Source organism: Apaloderma vittatum, unplaced genomic scaffold (genome assembly GCF_000703405.1).
Source record: "Apaloderma vittatum isolate BGI_N311 unplaced genomic scaffold, ASM70340v1 scaffold5327, whole genome shotgun sequence".
Taxonomy (NCBI): domain Eukaryota; kingdom Metazoa; phylum Chordata; class Aves; order Trogoniformes; family Trogonidae; genus Apaloderma; species Apaloderma vittatum.
The window spans coordinates 42,028-61,050 of NW_009724406.1; the positions used below are offsets into that span (position 1 = coordinate 42,028).

The window sequence follows — 19,023 nt, forward strand, 5'->3', positions numbered from 1 at the left end:
GCTTCAAGCTCACCTCCACAAAAGAGCCTGGAGTTTGCTCTGTGTTTACCTGAGTTGCTCATGTGAGGCCATTCCCATGCAGAAGCTGGAAGCTGCAGAGCAATGTCACACCTGAGCTAAGAAGCCCAACGGCGAGCAGGCATAGACGTTCTGCTAGAATCCTGCCGCTACGCCGGACAACGCTCCTTTCCAATTCTGCACTCGTTGGATTCATAATCAGGATATGCTTTCAATTTTGGATTCCCACAAACCAAACCACTGACAGCAAAATTCCAATGCAACTCAAACCTATAAGCTCTCTGCTAATTTGCTTCAAATCCAAGTTCAGTGTCTCAAACCCAGTAGTGTTTAGTCTAGGAAGAAAACACATTCACTGCTTTTAAACACAGCAGGGAATAAACACTTGAGAGAAAGAGAAGAGCTAGAGGAGTTAAAGTCACAGAGTCACAGAATTCTTCGGATTGGAAGGGCTCTTTAAAGGCTATCTAGTCCAATCAACGTGAAAAGAACTATTAGTGAACAAATTTAGAGAATGAGACGTTCTGAAACACTCACTAAAACATGGAGGGAAAAAAACCTCACCACCTTTTAGCGTACAGGTTGATAAATGCGTTTCTTATGGCTATATTTAGCAGGACACATTCTCTGATGAAAGACAGATGTCAAGACAGGCTTGAAGAAGAAATAACAATGAAAGAGTTTACAAATGATATAGAAAAGACTTTGACGTGTCTTTTTATTAGCAGAAAAATACTTCAAACTACAGACGAGGTGCTTTTGCAACTCAACTGCAGTCACCTGTCTTCCCTGACAGGCATGAGATGCAAGATTTGGGGGTTTCTTTCTCTTGTTTTATTAAAGAGTTTTAATATATAATTACTTCTGATTAGTCACTCACTGGTTTGTGCTCTTCACTATAATTTTTTTTTTTATAGGAACTTAGTCTTACAACAATATTTACAACAGCTGCAGCTAATGCCTGTGCTTAGCATTTTCATTTTGATCAGAGACAAGCAGATTCCCTGACTAAAAATACGTGATTTAATATGGTGCTTTTTACAAGATAACAAAATAAAAAAAAAGTAAAAAAAAATTCAGTATGATCTCAGTGTAGCAACACTTTTCACAGCAGCAGAAGAGCTTCATGGATAAGACTGCAGCATGATTACAAAGAAGAGTAATACCCTGACCATCCTCTCATTCTGTATCTCTATTTTCAGGCTGTGAAGACAAGGACATTTTCTTAAAGGAAGCTGTAGACACGCAAGAATCAGCTAAAAAAGAGACTGAAGAAGGAAGACTTCAGTGAAGAACTGAGAAACATGGGAGGCCATGGAGATGGAGTGAGGTCAGAAGAATGACACGAGCAACTTGCATTGGCTCAAAGCCTTGTGCAGCTTCACACAGGTGCAACATTTTCACAGATATTCTAAACAAACACTAAGAACCACCATACCAGACACTGCAATCAATATATGCTTCTCACTTTAAATAATTTCTAGTATACATATCTGTATGCTTGCTACAAATTCTCTTTTTTTTGGTACATGATAAAAATTGAGAAATGAACTTTTCATTTAAACTCTACAAGACCTCAGGGATTGTGACCTTGAATATGATGAAGAAAGAAAAATATCACAGAAGGTCTGTACTATGTCTAATTTCACAACCATGCAATCAGATTTCAGTTTTTACTAGAACAGTAACTAATACAGAGTTTCTTTTGTCACATAATCTGCTGTATTGCTTTCACTGCCTGCGTGGAACCTTTTTTATATAAGCTGTTAGGAAAAAAGCAAATAAGCCTGAACATTAAAATAGTAGCAAAATTTTGGTATTTTCAGTTAGAAATACAGACTCTGAAGGAATATAAAGAAATTGTTTTAAAATACAGATTATCTTCTAACTAACCTCCACAAGCCAGAAACCAAAAATAGCTGTAACTATACCAATAAAAGTTCAGGGCGTGCAAATTGCTTGAACACCTCCAGGGAGGGGGCAGCCACAACATCTCTTGGCAATTTATTCCAAAGTCTTGCCACTCTCGTACTGAAGAATTTCTTCCTAAGATCCAATGTAAACCCATTCTCCTTCAACTTAAACCCATTTCCCCTTGCCCTATCGCTGGACACTCTTGTAAAAAGTCCCTCCCCAGCCTTCCTGTAGGTTCCCTTCAGGTATTGGAAGGCAGCAATAAGGTGCCCCCGGAGCCTTCTCTTTTCCAGGCTGAACAATCCCAGCTCCCGCAGCCTGTCCTCACAGCAGAGCTGCTATAGAGAGGTCACACACAACGCAAGGAAAGGAAGAAGAGGAAAAAGGGGGGAAGAAAGCAGTATTTGAACATGAACTACCACAATCCAATGCATAGAAGAATCACTGTAGATTTCTATGCTCCCTTAAGGTTGGTTAGTTGGGTTGTTGGTTGTTTGGGGTTTTTTTTTAAGCTCACTCCACATGCCATTACTATTTCCCATGTAAAACTAAGCTGTGTGACCTTATCCCGAGTGCTCTTGTACCACACCAAAAAAACCCTCAAACTCTGTACTCACCGGTATGAGGTTTCTGGAAGCAAATCACGGATAACGTAACTCGTAACGTTTCCTACTGGAATGCTAACGTCACCCAGGTCGATGTTGTACGATGTAATCTCGGCGCCGTTATTGCCTGGCTCTTCCCAGTTCAGTACAAGGCACACGGAGGGCGAGAGCTGACAGGCATCCACAGGCTCATCCTCCAGCACGGAGAGGGCAGAGACGGCATCAGGCACAGACGCGGGGATTCTGCAGGTCACCAGGTCGCTGTAGGGCCCAGCTCCTGCCTGGTTAATAGCCTGTGTGTTCAAAAAATTAAAAAATAAAAATTTTTTACATGATAAATGTTCTCTTTCACATGTCATTCAAATTCATAATAATGAATTCTGCAGCGTGCAAGAGTCGTGTTGATTCTCCAGAGGATACGCACCGCCGGCTTATTCTCCAAATCGTGACTCACCCGTCTACCTGTGCCAGAGCAATTAATATCTTCCTCTGGTGCTTAGGAGCATCTCTCAGAGATGGGAGAATAGTTCTCTTCTCCCTAATAGCTATTTAATCAAACCTAACGGCAACCTTTTTATCAGCAGCAAACTTTGTTTAGTAAGGGAAAATGTCAGTTATGCTGTCAGTGATAGGTGATTTCACATTGTCCAGCAAACTGGCTACCTGAAATTCTTGAGCCACCCTCTATAGAAACCTCAGTATACCACAGAGTGCAACATCAGGTGCTTGCTGAGAGCGACACTGGTTCCTACCCACTCCTCAGAGAACAGATAACTTATTTCATGCTAATGTAAGAATACAGGAATTCAGCACGGTGTTGGGTGTGACTCACGTTTACCCACAAGTCACAAATCACTAGCCAACCACCACCAAAGCTCATAGCGCAATATTTTTCACAGAAGAGGAGAACAACCAAGTATTAAGCTTCTCATCTTGACTCACAGATCCAGAATCCCAAAGGAAACCAAGCTTCAAAATCAGACCCACTTCTCATTAATTACAGAGGCTGTGGCCTTTGCAAGCTCAACACTGCACAACTGTACAGACCTGTTTTTTATCATTTGATGCTCATTGGTGGCAAATGCTGTTTATGCAGCACTGGAACAGCTGCATGGAAGTGACTGATATTACCTCCTCAGAAGTATTATAAGCTCCTGTGCACACAACCACACAACCACGCGGGCTGGAAGGGACCTTGGGACGCATCTAGTCCAACCTGCTACTTCAAGTTGGATCAATACACACCAGGCTACTCTGGCTTTTGTCCAGCTGAATCTTGAAAAATTCCAAGGATGGAGAATGCACAGGCCCTCTGGACCACTGGTACAATCCTTAATCACTGCACAGTGGTAACTTCTTACATCTCATATGAACATCTCCATTTCAACCTCTGCCTGGAGCAAAGCTGGACACAGTACACCCGGTTCTCACGAATGGCACGAACAGCCAATGTCACCTTCCCTTGACCTGCTGCCTGGGTTCCTCCCAGCACAAGCTGCCAGTCCCCGAAGTATGCAGGGAGCTCGTGACGGCATATCGTGGTCCATGCTAAGCTACAGGAGGTCCATAAGGCACAGACCTTCAAAAGCAGCTTTGGTGTTGCCCAGCATCATCTACCATCTTCCTCTGCATTTGGAAAAGTGAGCCCAGGGTCTCCCACCAGGTTACAACTAATCAGAAAACCTGGGTTTGCAATGTAGCCAGCACAACTACGACGGCAAGGAAAAGACACATCAAGCAAGCGTTTGATTTCTTATCTATGCTTAACTGCAGTGAATAACTGATTCCTCCTGTGCATAATCCAAACACAGAGCCGTGTTCTGTTTTTTCCAGGAGGTGTTTTGTTCAATTGAAGAAAGAGATAATAAAGTTAGATTTGTTAGCCTTTAAAAAGCCCTTCAAAACAAATCCTGCTCCAGGGACATCTTCTATTCAGCGAAGCGCTCCTGCAGCTGTTCGGAGTGAGCCTCGTTCCGCAGGCTGCCAGCGAGGTTGTTTGTCTTGCCTCTAAACCAGGGTTTGGCAATCTGTGTCTTGCTCCAAGCAATTTATTTTCAGTGGTGCTTTTAACTGCTTTATTGGACCATCTCATCATCATAACTGATGGGAATTTCATTCTTCTTTGCTTCCTAGATACTTCTCCCCCCTTCCCCAAATGACCTTTGCTGAAGCTGTAATTGTTTTCAGGAATATTCATTAAAGAAAAAAAAGTTGAGCAACAGTAAAGATGAATTTGTCTGCCCTGCAGTTACATACGCCTGATTCCTCAATTCTCTCTTTTGATTGAGTTACTGTAGATTGAGATAGCAGCGCCGTGTGTTTATTAGGAGGCAGAGTAAATGTGGTTTGGGGAATCTTTATTTTTAAAAACTAAGATTTTTCTGTTAAACTCTGCTAAAAGATAAGAAACCCAGCTTTTATTATTTCTTTTTTCTATTTTAAAAAAAGACTACAATTTCTGAAACTATTTAACTTTCCTTGCTTGTCTGCTATACATATTTGGTTCTTTTTTTTTGGTAGCAATTGCTTAAATGTTCCAGTGTATCTTGTAAAAAATTCTTCTCCATATCACACACAAATCAGATCTAGGGCATAAAGTCCTCCAGAAAGTAATGCACGGGTCGCTGCTGGACTTCAATAAAACGTCTGAAATTCTGTTCTGCGTTTCATTTAATATTTCTGCCTGCAGACCAAATTCTGTTGGCCATGCTCAAAACCGAGGAGGCTGGTGTAACATTTTTGCGGCAGGCAACTGCCCGCTTGAAATCAAAGATGCTACTATACAGCCGACCGTTTCCATCTTTAATGTTAAAGCCTCCTCGAGCTGCCCCGCCGCAGCCGTCCGACAGCCTCCTCCCTGCCCTGGGGATGCCGAACAACTTTCCCTCTTGCGCAAACAAGAGGCACTTTCTGGCTCACACCTCCCGGCCACTCGCACCCGCTCCTTCATTTCGCCTTCCCGGCCAGCCAGGACCACGTCAGAAAACATAGTTGGGTGTAGTGAGAGGTGTGGGGGCCCGAGCTCCTTGGCTGCTGGCCAGTTGCTTGAAAGCTACTTCATTAAAAAAAAAAAAAATAAAAACTTCAATGTCCTGTTAAAAAATATAAGAAGGAAATGCTTGACAGAAGCATGTTGTCCCTGATCAAAGAGACAAGCCTGGGTGGTCCACAAGTTGCCAGCTGGGTGGGTACGTGAACTTTTGGTTGGATTACTGGTGGTGTTCTGCCTTCACATACAAATAAATCTTATAGAGGAGTATCTTGGGGGAAAATATTTTTACTTCGCTCCCACTTACTTTACTTTCCATTTATTTTTCAGTAGACATCAAGGAGAAAAAAGTGCTGTATTTTTATTTCACATATATCTATCTACATATACATAAAAGAAATATATTCTAACTGCTATTTTTTACTGAAAATAACGGGATAGAAAGAGATCAGATAAAAATCAGATAGAGACTTTACGTGAGATTCAATCTTATAGATCCTAGAGACCAAATGGTAAAGACGAGGACTCACTTTCCGGCAGCTACCCTCTCCTATATACACAGGAATCTGCTCAGGTGGTTTGCTTTACTTACTAAATGAAACAGATGTTGGAGTTTATTATTCAAGCTAGGGGAATCTTCACCAACCAGTTGGGAGGTACATGTTATTTACATCCCATTACCAAGAAAAAATTACTTTTTGGGGAAATTGTCTAAAACATTATCACTTTGTTTCACTGTCAGAGGGTGAGATGGCTGTTAAAAGCATTATTCACCAGAAATAAATCACATGATACCTGAGAGCAATTTTCGAGAGCTAAAAGTTACACCAACTCCTTTGGTTATTGGCTTGAATCGTTCAGTTATATGGCATTAGTTATAATAAACATAATTCCTTCTGACTTACAGGGCATGTAACTTCACAGTGGCTAACAATAAAAACACGGTGGAAGGAAACTGTTTACATCTTATATTGCAAAGCATGCAAAACCTGAAACCTGATTACTTCCATACCTGTAGCCTACAGCAGTAATGCGCTGCCGCCGACAGGTCACTTATTTCGAAACGGGTATCTGTGCCACTATATGCAAGTTGCAGGGATTCCTCATCTTCTCCCCACTCTAATCTGTATTCCGAGATGTCAGCACCAGAACACTCAGGACTCTGCAACACAAATATTTATGTGGTTCGGTTCAGTTCAGAAATGGACACTTCAGATCTCTGTGTTTCACTGGGTAAGGAATGAAGTACATGGAACAAACACCCCAAACACTCCCCCCCTTGTTTTTAAATTAATAGATCATTACTCTGCAAATGGAAAAGTACCCAATTAGTGTTCCCTAACAGATTACTGAAACAAGCTAATTCTGCACAAAAATTGCCTGATAGAAATTCAGAGAAATGAGAAAATACACTCAGCTACTTTGCTTTTTATCAGGACACTCAGGAATAAATTGTCTCTCCACTGGCCTGGCAGCAGCACAACCATGGAGAACACAAAAAAGCATCAACCTGGGGTTGTCTAGCTGAGTGATCAAAACACAGCTCTGGAAAAAAGAGAGCCTTCAAGCCTGAAGTTACTCATTGGAGGTTTTCAGTGAAAGTCACCCATCAAGCTAATGGTCCCAGTATGGGATGCAGGAGCATGGACCCGGGTACGTTAACAAAAAGATTCCTACAGGATCCCTATCTCCTCAGCGACTCCATCGTTCTCATGTCTAGGGAAATGTGGAATAAACAAACATATCTAGATATGTCCTTAGCACAATCAACCTATTGCTTTATTCACTTGATTATTTTATTTACTCGTGAAAGTTAGTAACTCTTTTCTCAGCAGGAGCGCTTTAGCGGAGGGACCCGACAGATGCGAAGCTGGGACAGTTGCTATTTTTTTCAAAAATACAGCCCCACTGCTCCACATCAAAATGTTATTTGTGGCAACATCCTTTCCATTCTGCCTTAATCACCTAACATTTATTTTTTATGACACCAATCAACCCTACAGCATCCCAGCTAAGACTTATTTTAAGAGTCCAATGTCTAAGATCCTGGAGAATGGAGAAGGAATGCGCACAAACTAAAATAAAAGTAAATATTTGGGGAAGAGACAAACAACTTCTGAGGGAAAAGCACTACATTGTAAAAATCTGTGTGGAGTTAATTTCATATCACAGACTCCAGCTACAGCCAAAATCAAATATTTGCCTTCACAACTCCAGCCCAGGACACCCTGAGAGGCTAAAAGCCTGCAGCAGTGCTCTATCATCTCACGCCAGCACAGGAGGTCTCGTGTCTGAATCCTGGCCCCCACAAAAACATAGTCCCAAGCCAGTGAGCAGCTCTCAAGCCAGCTTTAGTCTGGGTACGATGGAAAGCAAATGACCAGGGCCCCTGACTTACCTCCCAGCTCACAAGCACACGTGTGTCAGACAGGAAGGAGAGGGAAGGTGCTCTGCACTGGCCGGGGGGTCCTGCTGCCGTGGTGACTTCTGTAGCTTCTGAATACGGCCCGTACTAGAGGGGAACAAGGGGTTTGGACATAACTACGTCAGCAAACACCCACTTCAAATTCCTCAAAGGCTTTCCAAGAAGAGCACGGAACCTTTTAAACTTCCGCAAAGAGAGACCCGGCTTCCGACACGCAGCACCAGGGGTCAGCAGGAGACCACATAAATTATTGCCAAGTCAAAATGGGACGCTCAGGTACAAGTAGAGAGCACGTACGTCCTCCTGCGAGGTGGTGAGTGCCCAGGAAAGTGTAAATCACCTCCAAATGACCCAAAAGTGAGAACGTGCATTCGGCAACGGAGTAACTGAGGAACGCTTTGTGTCCTCACCTTACCTTAATGTGCTTGCACGTCTGTGCCGTAGCCTGACATAACTGCATATAAGGAGGAGCACAGCAACAGTAAAGCACATACAAATCCAGCTTCTGTCAGATAAAACGCTGTCACGTGTTAATTATAAAAGGACAGCGAGCGATGGAGCCCTGGCCTGGTTCAACGTGCAGGGGCGCGCTGCCCGCACGCCGCGAGCGGCTTCAGCTCCGTGCGCAGCTGCGCCAATGGCTCAGGCAGCTTTGGAGCTCTTGGTAGGAGAATAATCTAAATGTGTATTCGCAGAAGAAAATTTTTAGAGTCTGGAAAACTGGCTTCAGCCAGCAGTGCAAGGAGAGGAGAGAGATAACGGTGGAAACAGCCCTTCCGAGGTCTCTTGGGTGGGATAACGAAGTTTGCTGGGTACATCTCCAAGCTAATTAGAAATCATTCTCCAGAACAAAGGAACTTTGCTGGAAGCAATTAGAGGATAAACACTGGTACTTACTTATTTTGGAATGCAACAGTAGCAAGTATGAGACAAATGAGCCACCAGAAAGGCTGCACACCACCAAAATGATGAACTTCAGAAAACCCCGCAAGAAACCCGTGTCGGTATCTCTGCTGTTGGGAAAGGCTAACACTGGTCACTTTGTCTGGACTACAAAGACGGCGTACTTCAAAAAATCTCATTTATTGACTTCTGCTGTTTTCCTTACCAGTAAAAAACCTGACCGAAACAAAACCAGTCCCCTCACTTAACAAAAGGTGGGACTAAAAATGCTTTACAAGTTTAAACACTGTTTTGTCAGGACAAAAAAAAGGAGAAAAAAATAAGAGTGAGGAAAAAAAAGTCCAATTTCTCCATGTGTACTTAAGTCATTTTTCACAAAAACAAAATAGTGCATATTTTTAAGACAAAATAGTTTCAACAGTCTTATATTTTTCTGATATCTAAGTTAAGTTTTAGCAGAACTTCTCCCTGTAAGTGAATAACTTTAAACCTTTGTGCTACATTTCCAGGAAACAAATACATCAACATGCAGGTACTGTTGCTGGGACTGCCTTTACAAAAAAAAATCCGTTGGAAAAGCAGAACCAAACCAAACCTCACAGGAACAAGAAGATCTTTCAACAAATCTTGGTAGATATCAGATACATTTTCTGATGCATTTGGGAAGGAAATCATACAACAAAAAAAATCATCAAATCCACAGAGCATGTATTTTTCTCAAATTAAAACAAAAGAATTGTTAAGAATGCAAGCTTTCCTCAAAATATATCAGTACGTGAGTGAAACCTCATTAATTGCTTTTAAACACCTTAAGAAGAAAAGGAAGGAAAGCAGTGGAAGGGGAACAAACAGATTCCTCCTTGTCAGCAGCTATGACTTTTAGCAGGGATTTTGCACATTACTTCAGCCAGTCACATCGTGTAAGCACCCAAAATCTCTTTTTTAAAAGACTACCAGATTCAAAATTGATCACTGGCACTCCAGAACCACCCATCAGAACCACTTCCAGTGAGAAAAGGCCAAAGGCCCCCTCGGCAGGCCGCACGTAGCCCACCCTACACGTACCCCAGCCCACCCCACACGTACCCCAGCCCACCCCACACGTACCCCACCATCGTTCAGAGCTCTCACGCGGAACCCGTAGGTGGCCCCGGGAAGAAGGTTGCCGACCGTGCACTCCAGATCTGGCCCGTGATACACCTCGGAGACAACCTCTTCGCGTTGTGTCATTTCTACGCTGTACTCCGAGACGGGACAGCCGCTTTCTGACGGAGGGACATCTAGAAAGAAATCACGTAATTTGCTATTCATGTATGCCAGGAAGATTATTTTTTTTAATTCGCACACCACAGAATATGTGTGTGTATAGGTATGTAACACACAGACGTACCTATGCACATACTACCACAAAGATTTTCCCCTTCAACAGGTGCTTTACCTGCAACATTTCATCCGTGTATACGATTTGATGTACCTGCCATATCTCACCCATGTGCATTTTCAAAGCAAATTAATAAAATTACTCATAGCCCTAAGCAATCATCAGGTAAGATCGCCGCATGGAAGAGCAGAGTGTCCCCCAAGGCAACAATCCGTCACCCTGGGGAGCTGTGTTTGATGCCAGTTTGTACTTTTAAAGCAGGACATAGCGGCTACCATCCTTTTCTGAGCATGCAAGAAAGCTGCACTGCTTTCTCCCCCAGGATCGAAGGCAAAACAACCTGGTGAGTGAGGCAGAAGAAAAGGAGTAGAAGCCGCGTGATGAAAAGGACTAACGCTGAATACACCCTTCCCGGGACAGAGAGAAATCAGGAGGCTCAGTGGCTGTCCCACCTAGTCTCAGCTGCTGCCTATAGCTGGACACAGGCTGAGGTGGGTCAGGTACACTCCAAAACTACTGCTTACACACGGGATTTCTGGCAAAGCCTCATCAACACCCAACAGAAGTACGAACAACTGCAATTCTCAAATCTGATTACTCACAACGCTAACATCTACGAGACTAAATCTCTGTACAATCATCTAAGCCCTGTGCTTCACTTGAAATAACAGCTTTTTGGAAAACTGAATTTGTTTCCTGTGCCTTTATGTCTTTTGTCGTGGGCACCTTTTTTTGCCATGACAACACGTTGTATTACAAGCCAGTACCACAGAATCAACCTGCTTAGGATTCAGGAAGCCAGATCCCCACCATTAAGTTCTCCACTGTGGTTTTCCACAGTCTTCCAGGAAACAACACGGTATCTTGGATGCACAGGTGAGCTCCATTTGTCGGTCAGAAATGGTACTGCTCTAGAATTTACCTTAGTGAATGATACCACAACAAATCTCAGAGGCAACAAAATAAAGATAAAATTTCTGTTGGATACTGGCACATACCTTCTATTCTGAAAAATATGCAATTTTGGACAGTTTAGTGTCATGCCCATGGTCTAAGGCCCTTGCAAAACGACAGGTGTCCAAGGGATTGTGTGTGTTATACTGTGGATTAGGGTTTAAAGGCCACCCCAAATCCTCAGTATCTGTTAACTCAAATTTCTAAGAGAGGTCCTACACCGCTTCTGCTACGTGAGCATTGCAAAAGAATAAAGAAGATCTTGCATCCCACAGTGGTTTTGCAATAAAAGGGTAAGATATTCTAATACAGATGATACGTTATAGTCCTGACAAGGAAAGGTCCTAATAAAAACAAAATACGGGAGCTCAGTGTCAGGCCTAAAGGACAGCTGGAGGACAGTTATGTTCAGAAACCCGACGCAGAGCCGCAGCAGTCGACGAGAAGTTGCGCTTCTGGCTCGCACAAGCTTAACGGGATTTTGTACTTCCCAGCAGGCAGAACGCACTGCAACTTCTCCCAAGGTCTAGCAACAGAAATACAAGCTCAGGTGCACTCAGCATCTCGCTGTTCAGCGGTGCGATGGTCCCACGGCTTACCCCACTGCAGCTGTACTTCTTTGTGCTTTGGCTTCCCCAAAACTCTCGGTGGCCGGCAGCGACCTGGTGCAACGCTCAGCGTGCGGACAGGTAAGCTTTCAGAACACTGCAGGGAACAGAAGCCAAAGTCAGCTCTCTGGTACAGTTACTGCCTACAAAGCGAGGCGTGATCAGACAGCGGCACAAATTGTTCTCTACAACAAACACTTAATAGAAATTTATATAAACAATAAAGGATAGGAGACGCTATCAAGCATGTTACTTGCAAGTGCAATTATTAAGAGTTCTTATTGGCACACTCCGAACTGAAGCACAGAAAACTTGGATGGCTAATATTGTGTGGTCCTTTTCTTTAATTCTCCTTTTTTTTTAAAACAACATCAAACCCAAAGCACTCAGTCATGAAAAAAAAAAATCAAAGCAGAAGGAATAAGAGTGTAGGTAGTGAAAGGATTTTACATCAAAGGAGAGAATGACAGGAACCAGTGGCTGGAAAACAGAACCCCAAAATTTAAAGAATTCGGCCACATTAAAGGTAATTAATTGTTACAACAAACTGCCTCTACTGCTTCTCCTGTTCCCAGCTTTGGTCAGTACAGGCTCAGGTACGTGAGAGGCTGGGGTCTTTCTCAAGCAGGTGGCCAGATCAGATAAATACGATGGTCTTTTTTAGCATAACTACAGATTGGTTCTGAGGAAACTAAATCTCACTGAATTGCAATTCCCCCAGAGCAAAAAAAACATCAGGTGCACACAGAAATCTTCAAAAATTCAGCAACTTGGAACATAAGCTTAACTACAGTAAGTGTAGCTTTACTGTCCTACAGGAAAAATATTAACCTTCATTTTAAAGCACAAATCTTCTACCAAAAAACAGCAGATAAATCTCTGAAAAATATAAAACCAATAATCCTTATTCTTAAACCAAACTTACCTGACTGTGTCCACCAGTGCTGATACAGCAAGCCCGGAGTTTATACAAAGTGCCTGGTTTCAAGTGAGTACAGGTATATTCTGTAGCCGATCCACTATATGCCACTTCCCACTGATTTGCTAGAAATTGAGATATATTCAGGTTTAGGGAAGTATAACGCAAAAAATTTACTAGTGCCAAGGAACAAAGTCTTTAATGTGGTCTTCCACTAATGATATATTGCACAGAAGTCATTAGTGTTAATATTACTACAAATATTATTCCTGCTTAAAGACATACATACACACAGACACACACAGAAATATATACTTAGGAAATTCCTAAACTATATTAAAAATATGAAATAAAACTAATTCAGCCCTATAACCTAAAATTCCATCAGTCTTAGAGAAAAAATGCATACTTAAAAAAAAAAATAAATCAAACCAACAAAACCTCCCCAAAACCCAACTCAAATTCTCTCAGGAACCCTGTAAGGATGTTACTCAGTTTCAATCATATGTGCAATGTAAGTGCATTAATGTTAATAAAAGTAATAGCCCAAAAGGTCAGTATTTCTTTACAGATTGAAATGGAGAAAACTTCTTTCAAGTTTACCTTCTGGACTTCCTTGAGAGATCTCTAATAGATATTTCAGGATTTCTGAACCACCATTATCCTGTGGAGGATCTGAAAAAAAATCAGGCAAGTTGTTAGTAAACCAAGGTTGGATGTAAAATGCAACAAAAAGATTACAGAACTTGTTTCTGATTCTGCTCCTTCTCCTCCACAAAATCCCCCCCCACTAACTACACCAAGGAATTTAGAGCAGAAGTGGGCAGCAGAAGTTAGTTTTCAGCATGAGTCAGAATAAGGCAGCTGGATAATGATGCTACAAACAAAATGTACAGGAAGAAAAAGCAGTGAAGGGAATGCAGCACGGAGCCTTGCCCCATCGGTAAAGGAAGCAGCTAGAATGGTGCTGCAATGGGCATGAAACAGTAAGTGGAAAGCCTGAAGATGCTTTTGAGTGCGAGCTAGTCAATAAAAACAAGCAACTTTTTGATTCTGAAAACACTAGAGCCTCTACATGTCATTCAAAACGTTAAAAAAAGTAAGTTGTTAAGCTCTACGAACACATTCAACTTTGGGCTGAGAAGCAGCAGGAAGAATCTAAGTTCTAATATGCATTTCCATAATTTTATTTGAATTTGTTATGACCCCCAAAAGCTTTACTGTGACAAACTGCACTGGCTTACCCCACTTCACACTAAAGCCATGAGATGTTATTGGCCCTTTAATAACAGGTCTGGTCGGAGGTCCTGGCCGGTCTGGGCTAGTTGTGCAGACCAGCACCTCGCTGGGAGAACTCTTTCCTTCCACGTTAGAAGCAAACAGCTGCAATAAAGCCACAACAAGGTTAGCATTGCTTAATGTAACTGGTTTTCTGACAGTTCTGGCGAGGTTTCTTCTAGTAGCTGCACAAGTATCATCAAACTGGAGAAGTATGTCACATCCAAACAAAGCTTGAGGGATTCTCCTCATAGATATTGGATTGTCACGTTGTTCCTTTACAAACCACACAGCGATTTTTCCCCTCCTCTCTCCCACTAGCAACAGGTCATGACATGCCTAAGGTAAGAGAACAGCTGTTTTCCCCTTTAAAAAAAAGGTGTGTGGCAACTTGAAGTTATTTACTTATAAAAGATGAAAAAGATGACAATAAGTAAGTAATTTGTGTTTCGGAGGTATTTCAAACTGCTACTTGAATTAATTCAGGGTATCAGTAATCACGTAACTAAGAGCTTAAGTAGGATGACACGCAGACAAGAAACGTGCGACCTACAGCCACTGAAACGAGTAGGATGCACACAAAGAAAAAGTTCTCAGCCAAATCTTTTGTCTCTGCCCAAGAACACCTTCTGCTGACTTGAGAGAGACAGCTGCTAAGCTAAGAGAAGACACGGGGACCTGGCCAGGGGACTGAGCAGATCAGGATCGTACAAGAAACCCCAGGCGGTCCAACGTTTTGTGGCTGCCGAGAGCTGCATTAGCTCATGCTCCTCTCTGGGACAAAGATCTGCTGCCAAGGAAGTGAGTAATAAAATACGTATTATAAATATGTATTATGGTAAACCCCACATTTTCTTCTCCTCAAGAGCAGCAGCCGGCACTTGTGTTGTTCTCCACGGCTTCAGAAGCAGCAAGGCATTTTGTGCTTGCAGTAAGGCTTCAGAGCCTCTCTCTTGGAGGAGGGGGTGGTGGTGTCTGTATTTAGGAGCACGCACAGAGCAGGACATACTAGTGTTTGCTAAAAAAACAGCTCCAAAAGCAGTGACATGTACGTATGAGATGGAAAAGCTTTGATTTCTGTATGTCAGGGAAGAAAGGACCCTGAGTTGGGGAAGGAAGCTCTTACCACTGGGCTCCCCACAGCATTTGCTCCTTCGTGTAAAGTGAGATTGGTTTTGTGACCGTGGATCAGGTTTTTGGGGAGCAATGCAACCAGCTACAACCACCTCACACCCTGAGCCACGCTTCTACATCAGACCTGACAGTACGTGGCACCAAGAACGACGCTTGTTTCAAAAAGGGCTGAGCAGCGAGCATCTCCTGCCATAACAGATACAAATAACAGCTTGATGCATTAGGTCACAGGAGAAAGCAAATTTGGAATTGATGACTCAGTTTTGGAGGTGGTACGAAAGGGTCCCTACAGTGTCTGGAAAAAAATCTACAGAAAATAATATGCAATAGCAAGAGGAAAAAGATTTTACCCGGAATTTATACTGTGTGCTTCTTTTGAGATTCTTCACAGTACAGGCCTGCTCCTCTCCAGTGTACTTTGGGTGAAAAACGCTATCCTAGAAAATAAACAAAACCAAACAAATTCCTGTAGCTGAGGAGTCTGAGGAAGTGCTCTCTGTAGCTAGAACACATTCTAGCAAACAGACTTGATAGTCGAGTGCTTTTATTTATTATTATTACTACTTTTAAGCTGCAAGGCCACAGTAATTTTCCTTCTGAAAGGAAGGCAACTGACCTGAACAATACAATTTTGCTATAAAATACGCACAAAACCATCACACCACAGTTGAACACGTTAAAGAAATAGAAGTGACAGACGATGGATGGCAAGCACACCCCACAGCAGTGAGAAGGACACGGCAGACAGGACGGGTTAAGGAGAAGCTGCCCTACCCCGTCCAGACTGCTGTGAAGCTTTGCGAAGTAATCAGGGATGACAGGACAGATTCTCAGTTACGGATTCTTAATTCTGCTGTGGAGCAGAACAAATCACACAGCTCCGTCTTGCCAAGTACCCAGTACTCCTAAAAGACCTGCCAAAGCAGCAATCCACAATCTTCTCTGTGATCTTGAATTACTAAAAGAAAACTGATTTAAGTCCTGCAGCCTACTCTGTAGGAACATGGTACTTACATTATCTTCCTCCTGAATTTCCAGGGTGTAGGAAATCACTTCCTCTGGTGTGCATCCTTCTACTTTATTCCACTGCAGTGCGATCCACGTAACACCGGCTCGGACAAGCCTTGGTGCAGAAGGGGTCTGAGGAATATTCCCCGCAGTGTAGCATACCACCTCCTGGCTGTACCCACTGCACAGAGACAGAGAAGGAGAGAGAGATATATTAAGGAAAAAACCAACGAACAAGTCCAACAAACCAAACGAGAATAGCAAAGCTCAGCGTATTTGGAGAAATACTGCACGCTTTCAAAAAATGTAGGCAACGTTAAAATTGCCCAAGTGGAAAAGATGAGGAGTCAGTTAGGAAATGCTAGAAAACAGGAAGAAAATGCTGGATTATACGTGTCCTCACAGTAATTTTTACAGATCTCAACACAATGATATTGGAGAAAAAAAAAAATCCGATTGCCCAAAAGTATTAACTTACTGTTAATTGTGAAGTAGAGGAAAATCTCATTTAACAAAGGGGAACCAAGCCACAGGAAATTAAGCTCCAAGCATTCAACTTTTAGATGTTGAACTTGAGACGTAGTTTCCACCTTTTACAAACTCAGGATACAATTTCTATTTAAGCTACATCTCTGGAAGCTGAGCGCTTCAGCAAACTTAATCCCACTGTTTCAGACATAATCTGCCTCCAAAAAAAGCAGGGAAAATTCATCCAGTTGTGACCACACGTGCTCCGCACCACGTCCAACCTGTCTGGTGCAGGCAGAGGTACTTTCCAACTATCCAGGCTGGGTCTACTCCTTCCCAACTTTCCCTGCCCAAACTTCTTCGTATTTTAAGCTGAGCATAAAGTTGCTCTTTTGTGCAGCTCAGGCTGCACCCAGAGAGAACACCCGTGGCAGAGAGGCTTGCTGTCATCTCGTCCAAATCCTGGCCCACCATGCCTTGAAACATAATAGGCAGTTGTGTCAACCGAGCATAGGAAGTTCTCTTAAGACACCACAAAGAATATATTATGTGCGACGGCAATTTGAGAACAAAGTTTGAAACAGACAGGTTTTGGTGAATTTTCCGGAGGACATCATCAGAACTCTCAACTTAAGGTAACACGCTTGCAGTGTTCAAGTCTCTCTTTCCAAAGTACAAATCTACTTTGCTCCTTAATGTCATTGCATGAATTCAATACACACAAAAAGCCACAACTCCTTTTTTGAGTCTTCTTTCTCAAAAATAACATAGTTGTTGAAATAATCTTACAGTTAAAAAAGTCCACCTAGAGCTAACATCCAAACAAGACAAAAATCATCTTAAACATTAAGTCCACAACCAACCAAAATCATCTTCCGACACGAAGCGTCAGATGACATTATCATGTCATAATTTTGAGTGCTGTCTATAAGAAATAAGCCATATGCTCTCAGTGCTTATCTCACAGACTAACACAGAGCAGCTGACCATAAATATAGTTCTTAGTTAACTCCCTCCTCCACAGCCTGAGAAAAAAAGGGAGAGAGAACAACAACAAAATAAGTGGGGGGAGGGTTGAAGCATGCCCGAAGGTATTCTAAAAATCTGGAATCTGTCAAAGAAAAGAGATGCCAAAACTGGGAACTTTGCACAGAACTGGCAGTCCCCTCCCAGCTACGCTCAGCAGCTCCAGCCTCTCTCTCTCCCCCCCCACATCAAGTATTATTTCCACAGGGAGGGAAATAATCTTGCAAGAAAAGTTGGCAAAAGGGACTCTGTGCACACATGAGCAGTCCCAGTGCATCTCAGAGGGAAAACACAGGAACATGAATAAAGAAACTTTTTAAAGGTATAAGTTACTAAGAGGTTTGTGTTTTGGAAGAGGGAACAATACAGGAATCTCCCTAGCAAAACATATTGTTCTATGCCACTTGTGTTTCTTTTTCTGTCCTCCTTGTAATAATGATTAGATCCTGTTTAGCTAAGGAGGACAATAAAAGAGTATACATGAGGACTGGATGTTTGGCTTCTTCACAGCTAAAGCCTTCCTGGTCAACTCTCCTTCCACGAGCACACGGTCCCTGCAGCACCACAGCTCTTTGGGCACACTCTGCTCCCTGGCCCCGTAACGTTTTAGCCCCGTGCTCCCCAGCAGCTCCTGGAGGACGGCGGTGTGTCTGATGCCTCATCATCTTCATTTGAGCCCGTTTGCAAAGAAAAGCAGAACCTGAAACCCATCCTCCAGAGCCCTTGAGTGTGCCTGTCCCCTCTCTTGGTCCTGGCTCTCTCATTCTTCCCCAGCCCACCAGCCAGCCCTGCCAGCCCCACGGAAGAAGGAAGGGACTGTGCTGCTGAAAAAAAAAAGACAGAAGGGCTTTGCTTCAAACCAGAAAAATAAATACATCGAGATTCCTTTCAAAATCTGTAGCTCGGCTTCCTCTTGCTTGTTTTTCTTGGTTCACAGAGGTCCCTAGTAGGAATTTTACATAACAGATGTATTCTTTTTGTATTAGGAATAGACCACAAAATAGCATTTAACACCTCAAAAGGAGCCTATCTTCTCAGGCTAACCTCATCATGCTCAAGGTACACAGCAATTCCCTGGGACGTGAATGATACCACCAGGAAAGGTACAACTTGCTCTAAAGCATTAATAATAGGGCAAATGTCAGCTATCTAACTCAAAACTACAAAGACAAAAACCAGCCAAACAAAAATCCCTCCAGAAATTCCTCTTTACACTGTCATTGATAGTTAAACTTTTTAACCATCACATTTTCTCAAGAAAGCCTGTACCTTGGGTAACTTACCTCGTACCGATGTCGTTCTGAGCTGCTAATCTGAAGGTGTAACCCAAAGCTGGACAGAGCTTAGTCAACTTGCAATGCTTCTGGCTTCCAAAGTAACATTCTCTGAAACC

At 42.7% G+C, this 19,023-nt stretch overlaps 1 protein-coding gene across 1 annotated transcript in view; it reads right to left on the reverse strand.

Annotated features, from left to right (window-relative positions):
• Positions 1-19,023, reverse strand: part of FNDC3B (fibronectin type III domain containing 3B) — a 92,650-nt gene that overhangs the window by 25,263 nt on the left and 48,364 nt on the right. Inside the window, exons 10-20 of the mRNA XM_009872469.1 lie at positions 18,914-19,023; positions 16,143-16,317; positions 15,479-15,565; positions 13,961-14,099; positions 13,320-13,391; positions 12,723-12,841; positions 11,789-11,894; positions 9,962-10,134; positions 7,925-8,038; positions 6,539-6,688; positions 2,550-2,830 (exon numbers count right to left, since the gene is read on the reverse strand). The exon at positions 18,914-19,023 is cut by the window's right edge and continues 3 nt beyond it. Of these exons, the coding sequence (XP_009870771.1) occupies positions 2,550-2,830; positions 6,539-6,688; positions 7,925-8,038; positions 9,962-10,134; positions 11,789-11,894; positions 12,723-12,841; positions 13,320-13,391; positions 13,961-14,099; positions 15,479-15,565; positions 16,143-16,317; positions 18,914-19,023 (1,526 nt within the window). The remainder of the gene's footprint in view (positions 1-2,549; positions 2,831-6,538; positions 6,689-7,924; positions 8,039-9,961; positions 10,135-11,788; positions 11,895-12,722; positions 12,842-13,319; positions 13,392-13,960; positions 14,100-15,478; positions 15,566-16,142; positions 16,318-18,913) is intronic.